General features: G+C 44.3%; 1 protein-coding gene across 2 annotated transcripts; it reads right to left on the reverse strand.

Moving 5' to 3' along the window:
- Positions 1-307: 307 nt before the first annotated feature.
- Positions 308-13,214, reverse strand: pnp4b (purine nucleoside phosphorylase 4b). Of its 2 annotated transcripts, none has more exons than XM_031576435.2 (6): positions 13,051-13,214; positions 12,240-12,412; positions 8,934-9,037; positions 4,487-4,662; positions 3,539-3,729; positions 308-2,472 (listed from the first exon to the last, which is right to left on the reverse strand). In XM_031576435.2, the coding sequence occupies exons 1-6, from the start codon at positions 13,197-13,199 to the stop codon at positions 2,234-2,236; spliced, it is 1,032 nt and encodes a 343-aa protein (XP_031432295.1). In that variant the 5' UTR covers positions 13,200-13,214; the 3' UTR covers positions 308-2,233. The 2 variants fall into 2 exon arrangements, with proteins under 2 accessions (XP_031432295.1, XP_012678369.1); XM_012822915.3 differs by having other exon boundaries at positions 13,047-13,148.
- Positions 13,215-14,441: the final 1,227 nt, after the last annotated feature.

A 14,441-nucleotide genomic window follows, 5' to 3' on the forward strand; every position in this document is an offset into this window, starting at 1 on the left:
TTGCAAGTCAATTAAAATAGGATGGCATGAGGGCAATTGTCTGTTTTGTACAGTACCACTATTGATGCCTACTTGATAAAGATTTCAAATACATAAATTAGTTTTCCTTAATTTATCTTTGGCAAACATTATATTTTTTAGATTTCCATATGTCCCCAAGGTAAATAGATTAAAGGCAACAACCATCTCTCATCTCAGGCCATGCAGCCCCCTCTCAGCTATGTTCATGTTGTTTTTAAGGATGCAACAGTAATCTTTTTCTTTAATTATCCTTGTTAATGTTGCCATGAAACAACACGATTTGAAATTATTGTCAACTTGCTTTAATTAACTGAAGAACAATATCAACAATGAAAAGCTGTTTACCAACCATAAAATGATTTTGATCAATTGTGATTGACTTATCACACTGTGTTCCAATGCTGTTTGAATGTGTTGAGAATGCACTGGGAAATAAATGTCTGGAGATACAGAGAGACGTGTAATGCTTGGATAACCATGAATGAATACAATTAGAAAGTAATCAATCAAATTCATAGCAAAGTGCTTTGCCGTAGTCACATTTCAGAGAAAGTTCCAAACCAGAAGAACGTGAATCATTTTTGTTTCCTGGTGTGTTTTGATTGACGTATTCCCATGTGCCTTCCATCATGTTTACATACCACTAGTTCATCACTACTTGAAGTCATGTTTTCTGATTATCTACAGTGAGATCAGGAGATTAAAATGATCTGCACACCTGCACCTGCTGTATCCCAGAAATAAAGTGAAGATGCAGGAATGATATGCCCTTGTAAAATAGCAGCCCCCATTTCTTCTTCCATGTCTTTAGGGAAACCGATGAGGTTCACATGACATTGTATTCTATAAGGACACTCCACACACTGTCTAATCATCACCCACAATCAGGACTCAATTAGCCACTAATTAGGTAATCATGTCATTACAATGCTCACTGATGCCACTACGCAGATCTTGACTGAATTGCGAGTTTCACTCCCTCCTTGGTATGTGTGTTGGGAAAGTGGATGGCCGTTCCCTCGCTGAAGGGTTGTGTATGTTGATATCTCTGCTATGTAAGTTCACAACCACTCTATTCTCTTATTAAAGAGTGGTGGTGTCCTGACAATACACATTTTAAGGAAATAGCTTGTAATATCTTTAATCAGGTCAGAAATATACTGTACCTCCTGAGGTCAAGGTTTTCCTTCTATAGAATGAGCACCATTCATGCCCTTAATGCATGTTTTTTTCCTCTTTTTTGTCCCTTCAGGAAATAAACATGGGTCGCTAAATATGTTTCAAATACATTTGCGGGGAAAGCTCTACCTTTGCCTGAGTGTGTATGCATGTGTGTCTGTGTGTGTCCACTGTCCAGTCTAGTCAGAGGAAGGTCTAATCAGCAGGCAGCCGGTGGCAGGTGATTGATGGGGTGGCAGAATACAGGTGCAGGTGTGTGGGTTGATGGCGAGATGGGTGGCTGCTTTTACACACACACAAAAACCTGCACACTCAGACACACACACACACACAACCACCAGCACCACCACCATGATGTTAAACTGGAGCAAACAGATTGCTTTAAGATATCTTCACAGAGGGAGGAAGAAGTTAGTCCTTGGTCCTTGAACATACCTCAACCCTGGGAGCTCATGCAGAGGTGCTTTGGTGGACTTTTATGAGCCTGATCAAAGCTCTGCCTTAATGGTCGGGGGCTTCTGTGGAAGGCCAAAGGTGATGTCGGTGGCACAATGATGGAGCTTTCTCTTCTGAGACAGCTCTTAATTAGCCATTCAGTCAGCATAAAAAGATCCTGGGAGGACATGGAAGAAGCCTTCAGACAAGATGCGGTTTCGTTTCAAAAGGATGGCAGTCGCCTCTATGGGTCAAGGAGAGGTCATGGTAATCAGGAAGTTAAAAGAAAAACAGGGGTCCTTTGACTTTGTATCACATCCTCCTAATCCCCTCTCAACATGCTCTCTGCATACACACACACACACACACAAACACGCACACACACACTCACACACACACCATATACTTTATAGGTACTGTTGGCAAACATAAAGAAAAAGCTGATCTCTCGCAACCATAGCTGGTTGGAGTTTCATTTTACTCAATGGTGTATAGCGTAGTTTGTCAAAAGAACTCTGCAACACTCTTTTATGGGCAGCAGAGGTCTAAAGCTGAAGTGAGGTGCCTGAGGGTTTGGGGAGGGAGATGCTCTGCTGTTCTAATGGCTGTTGAGGCTCTCCATCTGGTTGCTGTCGAGCTGGTCGTAGCGGCTGATGAGCGTCTGCAGCAGCTTCTGCAGCATCTCGGCCCGCATTTGCCCAGTCTCCAGGACCTCCTCGTGGTTGGCCTTCTCCTCACGGCTGTAGTCCAGCGACACCTTGTTGGTGATGAGCGAGATGCCAAGGACCCGCAGGCCGGCGTGCTTGGCCACCGTCACCTCAGGAACCGTGCTCATGCCTGGGGGATGGGGTGGAGAAGAGAGAGAGAGAGAGGGAGAGAAAGAGAGAGACAGAGAGCGAGAGAGTAGGAGAAAAAAGCAGGGGCTCTTAATTAAATGGCAATTAGCTCTGTGGTGGAAAAAGAGCCGGCAGGAGCCCGCACTGCATCATTAATAAGCGAGCGCTGTTGCTGCCGTTCTCACTGTTAATACTTAATGAGGAGGACTCGCTTGCCTCCCTGCAGGGAGCTGGCCACCATCACATCCATGATGGAGGCATGTAACTGAAAAATGCCAACATCCCTCGGCGGCGTTTGTTCCCTACGCACCACACCCGTTGGCTGTGGATGGCGAGGCGAGGCGGTAAAACTGCTGTCAGGTTTTAATACCACAGTGACAAAGGTGTTTTCGTTTCTGAATTGGATTACCACTGGTTGTAGAAACAATTAAGACGGCAACTGTGCATTCATATTTAACCAGTTCTTGTGTAATGTAATCTAAAGCACAAACATTAGTGGTTGCAAACCAGATTCTCAATCTCCGAGCGAGTCAAATGCTGCTGTAATTAGCATGGGTAACCTCCATTAAAATGGCCTGATGTTAAAACCGTAATTTATTAATGAGGTACCATTTAGCACAGTTAACAGTAGTCAAGGTGCCATTTCCTACAGAACAAACAACAGACAGGCCCCCAGGTCATCCACTTAGTGCCCCTTTAATAAAGAGGACTGTTCGCACTTCTGTTATTACTCAGCTCATGTTCACAGAATCAAAGGCCATTGGTTCAATTCCCAAAGAGCGCTCCTAAAATGGATGACTCTCTCTATTGCTATGTCTGTTTAACTCAAGAGGTCAATGGAAATGTAAGAATGAACAGAACTTGCTGGTTGTATCTGATGCTAATCACTGCACACCAGAGAAGCAGTGTGAAGAGGTCATTTTGGCTCTTAATCAGTTACTGTTGGTGATGATATTTCATTCAAAGCAGACAGTCAATAGACACTGGGGCCACCCATTGCCTTGCCAGGCGTGAGCAAACTTAACTAATTGCTGCAGCTGCATGTGATGTGCCTCGTGTGCTCTTACCGACTGAGTCACTCCCCAGGATGTGCAGCATGCGGGCCTCTGCGATGGTCTCAAAGTTGGGCCCGCTCACCATGCAGTAGACGCCCTCCCGGATGAAGTTGGAGTAGCCCAGGTCACTGCCCACTGACAGGGCCAGCTTCCTCAGGTCTTTACTGTAGGCGTCCGACATGCAGGGGAACCGGATCCCAAACCTGAAACAGAGTAAGGAGTGGATGAGGAAAGCAGACACTCTCAAAGCTGAGTAAATGCCTCTCTGTTTTGTTAGAGACTCTAAAAGTAATTTATGGTTGTGTTTGTGACTGTCTGTACTGTGTCATTGTAAATAGCAACACTGACTTTATTTCTGTATTATCGAATTCTGACGTCATGTGAAGTATGTCAAATTCTATACACTTTTTTCTATTTCATCTTACCAACTGAAGAAACCAGTACTATAATGATTCAGTTACATGTTCGCTCTCTGGAGAAAAAGCCTCCCCTCTTTGTTGCTATTGCCAATGCACACTCTCTGTCTATCACTCTCTCTGTCTATCACTCTTTCTGTCTATCACTTTCTCTGTCTATCACTCTTTCTGTCTATCACTCTCTCTCTGTCTATCACTCTTTCTGTCTATCACTCTCTTTGTCGATCACTCTTTCTGTCTATCACTCTCTCTGTCTATCACTCTCTCTGTCGATCACTCTTTCTGTCTATCACTCTTTCTGTCTATCACTCTCTCTCTGTCTATCACTCTCTCTGTCGATCACCCTTTCTGTCTATCACTCTCTCTGTCTATCACTCTCTCTGTATGTCACTCTTTCTGTCGATCACTCTTTCTGTCTATCACTCTTTCTGTCTCACTGTCCCTTACTCCCTCTCTTTAACTCACAGGAGGTGCGCACCCACACAAATTCTCTATATTTGATTCTGCTTCTCTTTCTCTCACTCTTCCTTTCTGTTTTTCCTACCGTTCATCATTGGGGCCGCACAGTGGGTGCTGTCCAGCAAAGCCCGGCAAGTTAATGTGGTCCTTAATGATCATAATATCTCCCACTTTGTAGTCCTCACACAGGCCTCCTGAGGCATTTGTTACTATAATGGTCTCCACTCCCATCAGCTTGAAGATCCGCACCGGGTACGTGACCTGCAGGAAGAGAGAGAAAGAGGAAGAGAAAAGGAGAAAGAGAAAGAAAGAGGGAGACGGAACATGAGAGTGGGACAAGGCGAATGGTCAGTCAGGCAGGCAGGCAGGGGACTGTCCTAATGAGCATGCGCAGGCCCACAGCATGATGGGAAATGAAGGCGGGTGTGGAGCAGGGGTGCGCAGGGGTGAGATGGCGATGTTTTGAAGAGAAGGTGGCACACAAAGGGCTTGTGAGGGACTGTAACGATGCACATAAATGCCCTCTCCATAGATGCCCATACACACACATTCTCATACAAGTCACACAGCTGCACAGACACACACTGAAACACAAACACAGAAACATATGTTCATACACAGACCATATTTATCCCAAACACGTTCTCCCCAGCCATCTTCAGATACACACACAGACCCACCATGCCTTCACCTACACCCCTCCCACATGTCAAATCTCTCTCCCCTTCCGTCCAATTGACACACACACACATACACACACGTACAGTACTGGTGGGTGAGGGTGTTGGTGAGCCGCTGTGGCCGTGAGCAGGTGATGGAGTGGTCTGGGGCTCTGTAAATGAGATAAATATAGGATTGTACAGAAGCCCCATTACGGGACGTGTCACCCTGAAGGGGGAGATGAGCAATGAACTAGCGGGCTCAGTATAGCACAGCTCAATAGGGATGTCACAGTCTGTCAGCCCCGCTCGCTCTTCCTCGCTCTCTCACTCTCTCTGATGGACCCGAGAAGAACACGGCGAAGCTACCGCCACGGCCGGTGCCACCGGTGGAACCCACAGTCAGAGCTCCACACAGGCGAAACATGATGGGAAGACAGGTGGTGGAAAAAAAAGCATTTTTGAAAAAAAAGAAAGAAAAAAAACTAAAGGATTGGGGTCAGAATTGACTCAAACCCTAGCTGACAGAGGGGAGGTTGGAGGGAATTGAATCCTCGGAGGAGCAAAGCCTCAAAGAAGTCATGCCTCGGGACCCCTCCCACTCGCATCCAGCCCCGTCGTTAGCTTTGCGCTCGTTAAAGATGGCTGCACGTTTAAGAGCAGAAGAGGCGACGCACCACTGCACATGACATGGAAGAAAATCAAATCACTGAATTCATGAACTCTGCTCTGTTTTACTGGATCTTCCCGCGATCAATTTTACCGTAAGCTTGTGCAGTGAGCCGAGGGAACCGAAATTTATGCCGGGCCCTGACGGCTTTATAGCAGGGTTATGATTCTGGAAATACAAGACCTGAAATCCACACTTCAGTGGTCACCCTCATCTCGCTCTCCCTCTCTTCTCTCGCTCTCACCTGGCCTGTGTCAAGCAGCTCAGTTTTATTGCTCGCCCCGCAGCAGCCATAAGGCTTTTTCCCTGTGAAGGCACAAGGAACACAAGCATGGAGCTGCAGCTGAGATGCTGAGAGGAGTTTGGGTGAAAACCTGCACAGCCTAAAAATGCAATCAGGAAAGCATGACCTATAACTCTCCTCCATCAGGCACTCATCTCACCCCTCCCTACCTACCATCACTTCCACCCACGAAGAGAGAGAGAGAGAGAGAGATAGAGAGAGAGTGAGAGGGAGAGGGTGAGTGCAGCCGAGCTGTGATGCAATTCTTTAGCGCCGCACTGACTATCAGATTGAACCCAGCAGTCTGATAAAGACCCACCTGGGGCAGGAAGCCTGTCTTTGCATTCCAACAGGAGAAGAGAGAGATTGAGAGAGAGAGAGAGAGAGATGGAGGAGGGATGAAAAAACATGGGTCATAGAGGGGCTAACTAAGCAAACTGTCTAATTAACCTCTATATTACTTCCCATGCCAACAAGACATTCACAACAAATGAGCTAGCGAGCACAAAAGCAGTCGTGGGGCTAGATATGCCTTGCGTTACCGGGTGACTGCGGAGAGGAGAGATGACATTGCGGCCTGAATGGGCTCGCTCATGCACATCTACGTAGCCCTTAGAAATGAGAGGAGAGCTGCATAGCGCACGACACAGCTCAACTGCGAGGGGTGCGCCTTTGGAGAACTATGAAGGGTGAACTTTTGAAGGCTGAATGAAATTATCTACAGCTTAAAACGTAACAATACTGCCGTGCACTGAAATGTCATCGATTTTGCATGAATACGTTTATGTGTGTGTATGTGTGTGTGTGTGTGTGTGTGTGTGTGTGTGTGTGTGTGTGTGTGTGTGTGTGTGACAGAAGGGAGGAGAGGGAGGAAGGGAGAGAAGACCTACATTTATATTGACTTACATACACACAAGGACATAATTATTGGGTATTGAATTTAGTGTCTGTGATGTTTGCACCGGGAAGAAAGCGGCAATGCTTTTGGCCCCGCGAGGGTGACGATCATTGCAAAAGCATCTGACCTTTTCATCAGCACACTTTCTCTATATCTGTTTCCATCCACCATATAAGATCCAATATGGCTTCGTGACCTTGCCAAGTGGTGCTGCATCATAACAACCCCAGTGTCTCATATTACTAGAACACAAGAAAACACTAGAGCATAAAACATGCCCAGCCTTCCATGCTCCTTTAAGGCCTTCCCAGGCGAGCCCAGTGTGTTTCTGCAGGCCTGAGCTGGAAGTTTCATTCAGTGGCTTTCTCAGCACTCGGTGCTGTATTGAGAATGATAAAATCAGGTGGGGTATGGATGAATGAGGATCTGAGCACAGAAAGCAAAAGACAAAGAGTCGGAGTATCTTTAGCAAACCTGCACCACCACCACCTCCACCCCCCCCCCCCCCCCCCCCCATCCCCTCCAAGATATCATTAGTGCTGATTAAGATAAAGCATGGCTAGATTGAATTGCAGGGTCCCGCGCTGAGAGCGAAGAAGGCTTTGCATCACCTCCGGTGGCATGCGGCGTCCGTGACGTTTGACCATAATGTGCTGTGTCATGTTGTCAGCGTCACAATTACCCTGACAGCAGCCCCTACCCCCACCAGAAGAGAGAGAAAGAGAGAGATAGAGCCACGACAGGAAGATATGGGTCCTCAGCAATTTGGGACAAAGTGGATCCTTGGCACACAGTGCGACAGATAAATGATTCCCCCGGGGGGAGACGTGTGTAAATTTGAGTTCTCGCCACCTCAGACCGCAGGGGTGACACAGGCCAAGAGCAGCCGGAATTTATGCTGTTTTCACAACAGCGCTGGCAGGGGGGCAGAGAGGGCAGACGAGAGCGGCATCCCAATGCCACCAAGAGCTCCCACCCGACAGCAGGATTTATTGACACTGACTGACAAGTCCTGTATGGATTTGAAAGCTTAAACATTGTTTTAATGAATGATTTCACTCAGTTTTACACTGGCACTAAACACCTTTGTATACCTCTGTATTGTGCTGTACTATTCCCTTGACATGACAGACTTGTAAATAGGCTATATTGTGGCCTTCATGTTGCCAAAAACAGGGAAGGAACTTTCATTTGGCATACATCTGCTCACGCCTCCAAATGGGAAAACACAAAATGAACAGAGTGTGGTTAAGGGCGTAGATTTCCCCATGGACTAAGAAGCTGAAGCACTGTTCCCTTTCCTTCTCTGCATGTGTGTGTGTTTCTTTTTTTTAGTCCCCCCCCCTCTTGAACTGTGATGGATCAGGCTAATGGTGTATGCTACAGTTTCCAGGTACTCCCTGCTTTACAAATAGGAGCCGTTTCACACCAGTTCCTTTGTCCTTGTCGAGAGAGAAAGGGGGACGAGTCGAGGGGTGAGAGACAGGAGAGGAGAACAAGCCCCATTCACTGCTACTGGCATCTTTTTTATCTGAGACTGCTGATTGCTACTATAAGTAAAGCCTGCTCTCCAGGTGAATTTCTCAAACATCCCGACTCAGCAACCACTGCATGTCTAAGGATTACAAATGAGAGGCGCACTCTACAGCTCGACGTCTGCACCATATTGATGTAGTGCTAGCTGCACGGTGGGATGGAAATGTTATTAGCGGAGATGCTCCTGTGGAGTAAATATAGCTGGCCAATGAAAATGTAATCCTTCCCTTTACTTAAAGCACACTGAATGAATGGCTTGATGTATTAGATACATTATTCAGGAAAGAAAAAGCCAAAGAAAATAAAAGAGAACTGTGTGCATATTTGAGTGTCTCCGTGGTGTCAAAAGCACATGGGCAGTATCTTTGTAACAATATTATTGTTTAAAATACAATTTCTCAGACATGGTGGTAACAGCATGAAGTGTGGGATATGAACTCTAGCTGACGCAGATAATAGTCCCTCCTGATGATAGTTTGGACTTACCTTACACAATGTGTACCCCTCGTAAAGATGAACCCGGCCTTGCATGAAAACACAGGCCTTATCTTTCACGTAGCCAAAGACCAGACGCCCCTCATGACCGGGAACTACAAAGGGACACACATGTGCAAACACACACACACCCACCCACACACACGCACACGCACACGCACACACACAAACACACACACACACACACACACACACACATACACAGATTAACACATTAAGTTAACACATCAGAGGAGCTCCCAAGTTATCTTTCCCTCTGATAACTAACAAAGTGTTCTGCAGTGTATCACTGGTGCTCCACTCAGTTTTCCTCAAACAATGATAATAACATGAGAGATGGTCCTCTCCCTTTCTAGTCCCCTATTTCTTCAATACCTTGAGACAAAGGATCCCACTGAATGGAGAGAGATCCCAGTCTCCACAGAGGGCTTTATCAGATCCACTCTTCCTTGCAGTGAGTATTTACTCTCCGCTCTCTCACTCTCTCACTCTCAAGGGTGAGAACCACAGCAGCTGTCCAAGGCCATGGCTAATCTGCCTAATGGCGTGTTGGGCCTGGTTCATATTTGGATGGGGATGGGAAAAAACGGCTCAGCTAAAATGGCTTTAATTTTAAAAGTAACAAAACAAGTGATTCAAACTATAGTTTCTAGTCTTCATCATCACTTTCAATAACAAATCTTCGCTTCTTCTGAATTTCCTCAGGGTTGTTGATGTTTTCATTTTCGTCTGGATAGTAAAACTCAGACTGAACGCTTTCGCTCATTTAAAAAATTTAGTCAGAGGGCAATACGGATCCGTATTGACCGGTGAGGAGGGCAATACGCGGCTGGCATGACTACGCATTAGCCAATTAGAACGCTCGTTGCCATATAAAAAAAAACAATGCTAAAAAGACCATGCAGAGAATTTGAGCAACACAACTCCCATTTTCAAAAGAGTGTGATGTAGAACCTTTCAGGGCTGGTTTGGCTTGCCTCCAAAACAGAATCTTTAAAGGCTCTATCTCTCATGAAGAATATTCTGTTTAATGTCTTTTTTGCTCTCTTATAAGTCTTAGTTGTAAAGTATCCTTTTAAGCTTTGGAGAGCCCTTCTTATGTGCTTTTCTTACGGAAAACGTTTCAGGAACGACCCACGTAAGAACCATCTTTGCAGCAGTTTGCCCCCCTCTGCTCTTTAGTATTATTCAGGATCTTTGAAAGGGACTTATTGCAAAGTTGGACCTTAGGTTCTCCCAGGATGTGTAGAGGGAGATTATGTTAATATAACCTTGAGTTCTGCCTAGAGAGATTTATTTGGGCTCTAAAATGTGCAGAGTAATGAGACTGGGCTCTGAATAATTGTGACTGTGTTTCTTAAGTCACTCGCTCTTTTCTTCTGTGAGCATTGACAAATGGCACTGGGATAATCACAGAGCGGTTATTACTCTGTCCGTGAAATTTATTTTATATATATTAAAAAAAACATTCTAAAATTAATGAGCACATTAACATTTTAATGAGCATGTCCCAATTTGTCATTTTTGGTACAACTTAGCAGGGTGGCAAAACAAATGCATTAGTGAGAGAGAAGGTAGCGGTGTACAGTCCCAGACAGTGAATCTCGACTTTATTTATGTTTCGTTTGTAACACTTTCAATACACCAAGCTCAGTCAGACTTCACATTTTAAAGAAATGTCATATAGCAAAATGCTAAGATCAATCACAAGCAGGAAGTTCTCTGTGACAGAGGTGAGAATTAATATATTATTCCGTAAAGTAGGTCTACTGAGGCAATACTAAGCTTTGTGAGGGGGGGGGGGGGGGGGGGGGCAGTCAAATGTCAGAAGAATTGCTGTGAGTTTGCAGCTTACTGTTCCCATCCCATTTCCAAAGGAAGAGTGCTCAAGGGAGTCAGTACTTAACTAGGTATCAATTAGTCTTCCTAATTATAAGGCATTACATCTAGGGGCTTGGAGGTCCCATTAACCAATACTGACAAGTGGAATTAACCATGGGATTGGATGGGAGATTGCAACACCAACTGAAATTAAAAGGATGATTACACTTCACCTCTCCAACACCTATTTTCTTTGACTCAGTAAATAGGTGCAATAAATCATCAGTTTGATACACATTACACTATGACCAAATGACCTTTTTGACACACACACACACACACACATACACAGTCACACACACACACGTAAACAAACAGACAAACAATGCAATCAAACAAGCACACATGAACACACAAGGACATCACATACATTTACAGTCAGTCATGTTTACTGGTGGTCACTTACTGGTACTACACATATACAAACATACTACACACGCACAAATAGCACAGTCCCCTGTGTCATGTGGAGGGCAAATATCATTAGTTGCATTTGATCCTCTGGTGATTATACATTCACCTCTGAATCGTAAATATTTAAAAATCTGTGGGATTTCATCATATGAAGGCCCTGTGGCAGGTATTCAGGTCTATTTTTACTCGGGTCATGATATTTTATTCATGGCCAGTAGTTATTCATTCGTAGTTCATTTTAACCTGGGTGGAGTTTAATTTGTTGGACATACAGTGCATTTAGCAACAAGCTTTAAGTCTCTGTATCTCAGCCACAGGCGGAACCTGGCAAAACACAATAACTGCCCTTAGTTAGAATTCTAAGAAATCTGGAGAACCAAACAGAATCTCTCCAATATCCCCACACACCTGAATGCATTTTTTTCATTAGTCTTGCAACATATTAGTGCGACACATCTGCTGTTCTGCCTTAATTATGACTGAAGGCTGTAAACATATTTTTATTTGTCTCTTCCCCATTATATATACTGAGAAAAGCAGTCTGGAGAGTCTAATGACAACAGATATGGCTGAAGGCTATTTATGACTTCAATAGGACAAGAATAATATAACTGATTCATTTTGAAAGCCCTGAGGGAGTATTTCAGGTAAAGTAGGGGATACAGGGAGCAAGGACACTAAATCAGACAGTTCCAAGAAGGAGACGCCCTGTAGATTACAAAAGATGCCTAGGGCCCGCTTTGTTTTATCAGGTATAGTAACACAAAGTATGATTGAAGGCCGTTGTTAATTCCATAGGTTTCTGTACATTTCAAGTCTAAAGTGAAACTTGAAGCAAGAACGCAAATAGATCAAAGAAAACAACACCTGGCAACCATGGTCAGGAGACTTTGTCATTCTACTCTGTGCAAAGTACATTTGACACTAATGCAGTGCATTAGATTACACACTGTGAGCCTCCAGTTAAAGACTTGGGAGTTTGCACATGTCTCACTGTCTCACCTGTGCTAACAGGGAAGTTGGGGATGTCCTCATAACTGAAGGTCTGTTTGTTGGTGACGCCGTCTGCCAGGATGCCCAGTCCCGAGCCACACACCACGGCGATCTTGGGCCGGTGCCGCGTCCGGCTCAGCAGCCAGTCGGTCGTCTCCTTGACGTTCTCAAACGAGCAGCAGCTGGGAGCCAGGGAAGCACACAATCAGCGGACATTGAAATCAAACATTAATGGGATTTTGCAGTGCTAGTTTAAGTGTGTTTAAATGCTGAATAGACTGTGTAGGTTTAGTTGTAGTTGTAGTTACTACAAGGTGTAGATACTGGATTTGGCTTGCTAAGGTGTGGGGGAAAATGCGTAACAGTTCCCTGGTCTGGTCTGGTTCCAGAGAAGTATAATCATAGTCTTCAGGCCAATAGTGATGGATTAACTTCATTTATTTGTTATTTGTTTTATAGGAGTTGATATTATAAATTGCATGAAGATGAAAATCAAGCTGACTGTGAGAGTTTACCTCAGGCTTGATTTTGTGACCACAGAAATTACATTATTTGCCAAATATAGCAATATCATCTTTTTTTCTGTTCATTTAATTTCTTTTACTATCTGAGGAAATGCAATCTGCATCTCTGTAATGGTAGACACACATACTTTTGGCAGCAAGAACTACACGAGAACACACGCTATTCTGCTATGTACTGCTTATTTTATACTACAGGATTCACATGAGGACACCTTCAGTTTGGAGATTTAGTCGAGTTCTGTTCTGTCTGTCTCTGTGCTTTGAAAAGAAAATACAGATATTTGTACATTACCAACATTTCTCTTTGGTGTGCATGGTGCCAAAAACGTCTGTGTTGAGCCAGCCAGATGCCTTTGAGAAAGAGTAGAAAGGGGCGTCCTGACTGAATAGATAAGGGAGGGTGACAGGCTGCGCAGACTGCACCATACGCCTGGTGTGATGTCATTGGTGGAGTTCAGTGTGCAAGGGGTTCTTGGAAAACGCACCTGAACTTGATCAAACAACTCTGGTATCAGTTGAATCAAAGGGACAAAGTGTCTGCACACCATAAAGACAGAAACAGATGTGTCTGCAACCGCAAGTGAATTTCTATGTTTTCAAAAATGAATGAGTTGGTCCTTGGCGTTGACCATGGACAGTGTGACCATGAACAATAGTTTTTCACAACCCCCCCCCATCTCTCATTTTACAATACTATCTGTGAAAACCTTGATGTCAAGATAAACTTTAGTAGGTTTATCTCCTTTGCCCTTCTGTTGAACCAGTCATCAGAATTGCCACACCACATCACTGTGTCCATGAGGAAGTCTGATAAGTCCCTTGGTTTTCCAGAGTGCTGGGGGCTGGATGTCCAGGCTGTGAGGTGGAAGATCACATTCTTGTAAGTGTTACCAGTGGACGGGGCTACAGAAGATAGTCTTCTGCCCAGAACTTGAAACTACAATTATTCCCCCCCCCCCCCTTCTTTTGACCAGGCTACGCATCAGAGGCACCATTGTTATCTCCTCATAGATGTGAATCATGGAAATGTTGCACCCTAGTAACTATACTTGAAGTGTGCCTAGGTAGTATGTACATATTACTTAATTAATTATTAAATATATTTTTACAGGAGGTATAGTAATATTACATGTAATGTTATTCTAAGGTTAGTGTTAATAATTAATAATGTAAATATGTAATGACATGTACTCACATGAGGAGCATATGGTCTTTATTAGTACACTGTCTATAGTACTGTAAGTGCACTGTAATGAGTACACGTAATATGAAGTGAGACAGGCATCTTTTTTCTTTTTTTTTTTTTTTTGAATTACCTTTGTGTGAATTATGCTACAAATAATCTTGCCCTTGTATTCAGGAGTCCTGGTAAACCCAATCCCACACCTCAACACAGTATGACAGAAATGAAAAAGAGGGAAACAAAGAAGACAGACCCACATTCGAAACATTATTTGTATAAGTGTATGAAAATGCCACTAAGGGACCCTGATTTCAGGAGCCTGTGCAGTACATACTGCATGGTATGGAGTGAGACCACGCCATTTTCCTCAGCCATTATGCTCATTATTTCATATAAAATCACCTGCCTTGGCAGCTCCAGCGTAATTATGGGTTAATCCATACAGCGGCCGACAGCAGGTGATTACATAAATGTCTAATAATCCTCAATTTGCACAGCCTTATG

This window comes from Clupea harengus, chromosome 11, assembly GCF_900700415.2.
Source record: "Clupea harengus chromosome 11, Ch_v2.0.2, whole genome shotgun sequence".
Classification (NCBI taxonomy): domain Eukaryota; kingdom Metazoa; phylum Chordata; class Actinopteri; order Clupeiformes; family Clupeidae; genus Clupea; species Clupea harengus.

What these genes read in the sequence shown, in the direction of transcription:
- pnp4b (XM_031576435.2), bottom strand. Translation starts at nt 13,199, where the DNA reads ATGACATCACACCAGGCGTATGGTGCAGTCTGCGCAGCCTGTCACCCT. An exon ending in CATGCACACCAAAGAGAAAT is followed by an intron (nt 12,413 to 13,050) that starts GTTGGTAATGTA and finishes CCTGGCTCCCAG; the next exon opens with CTGCTGCTCGTTTGAGAACG. An exon ending in AGGGGTACACATTGTGTAAG is followed by an intron (nt 4,663 to 8,933) that starts GTAAGTCCAAAC and finishes CTCTTCCTGCAG; the next exon opens with GTCACGTACCCGGTGCGGAT.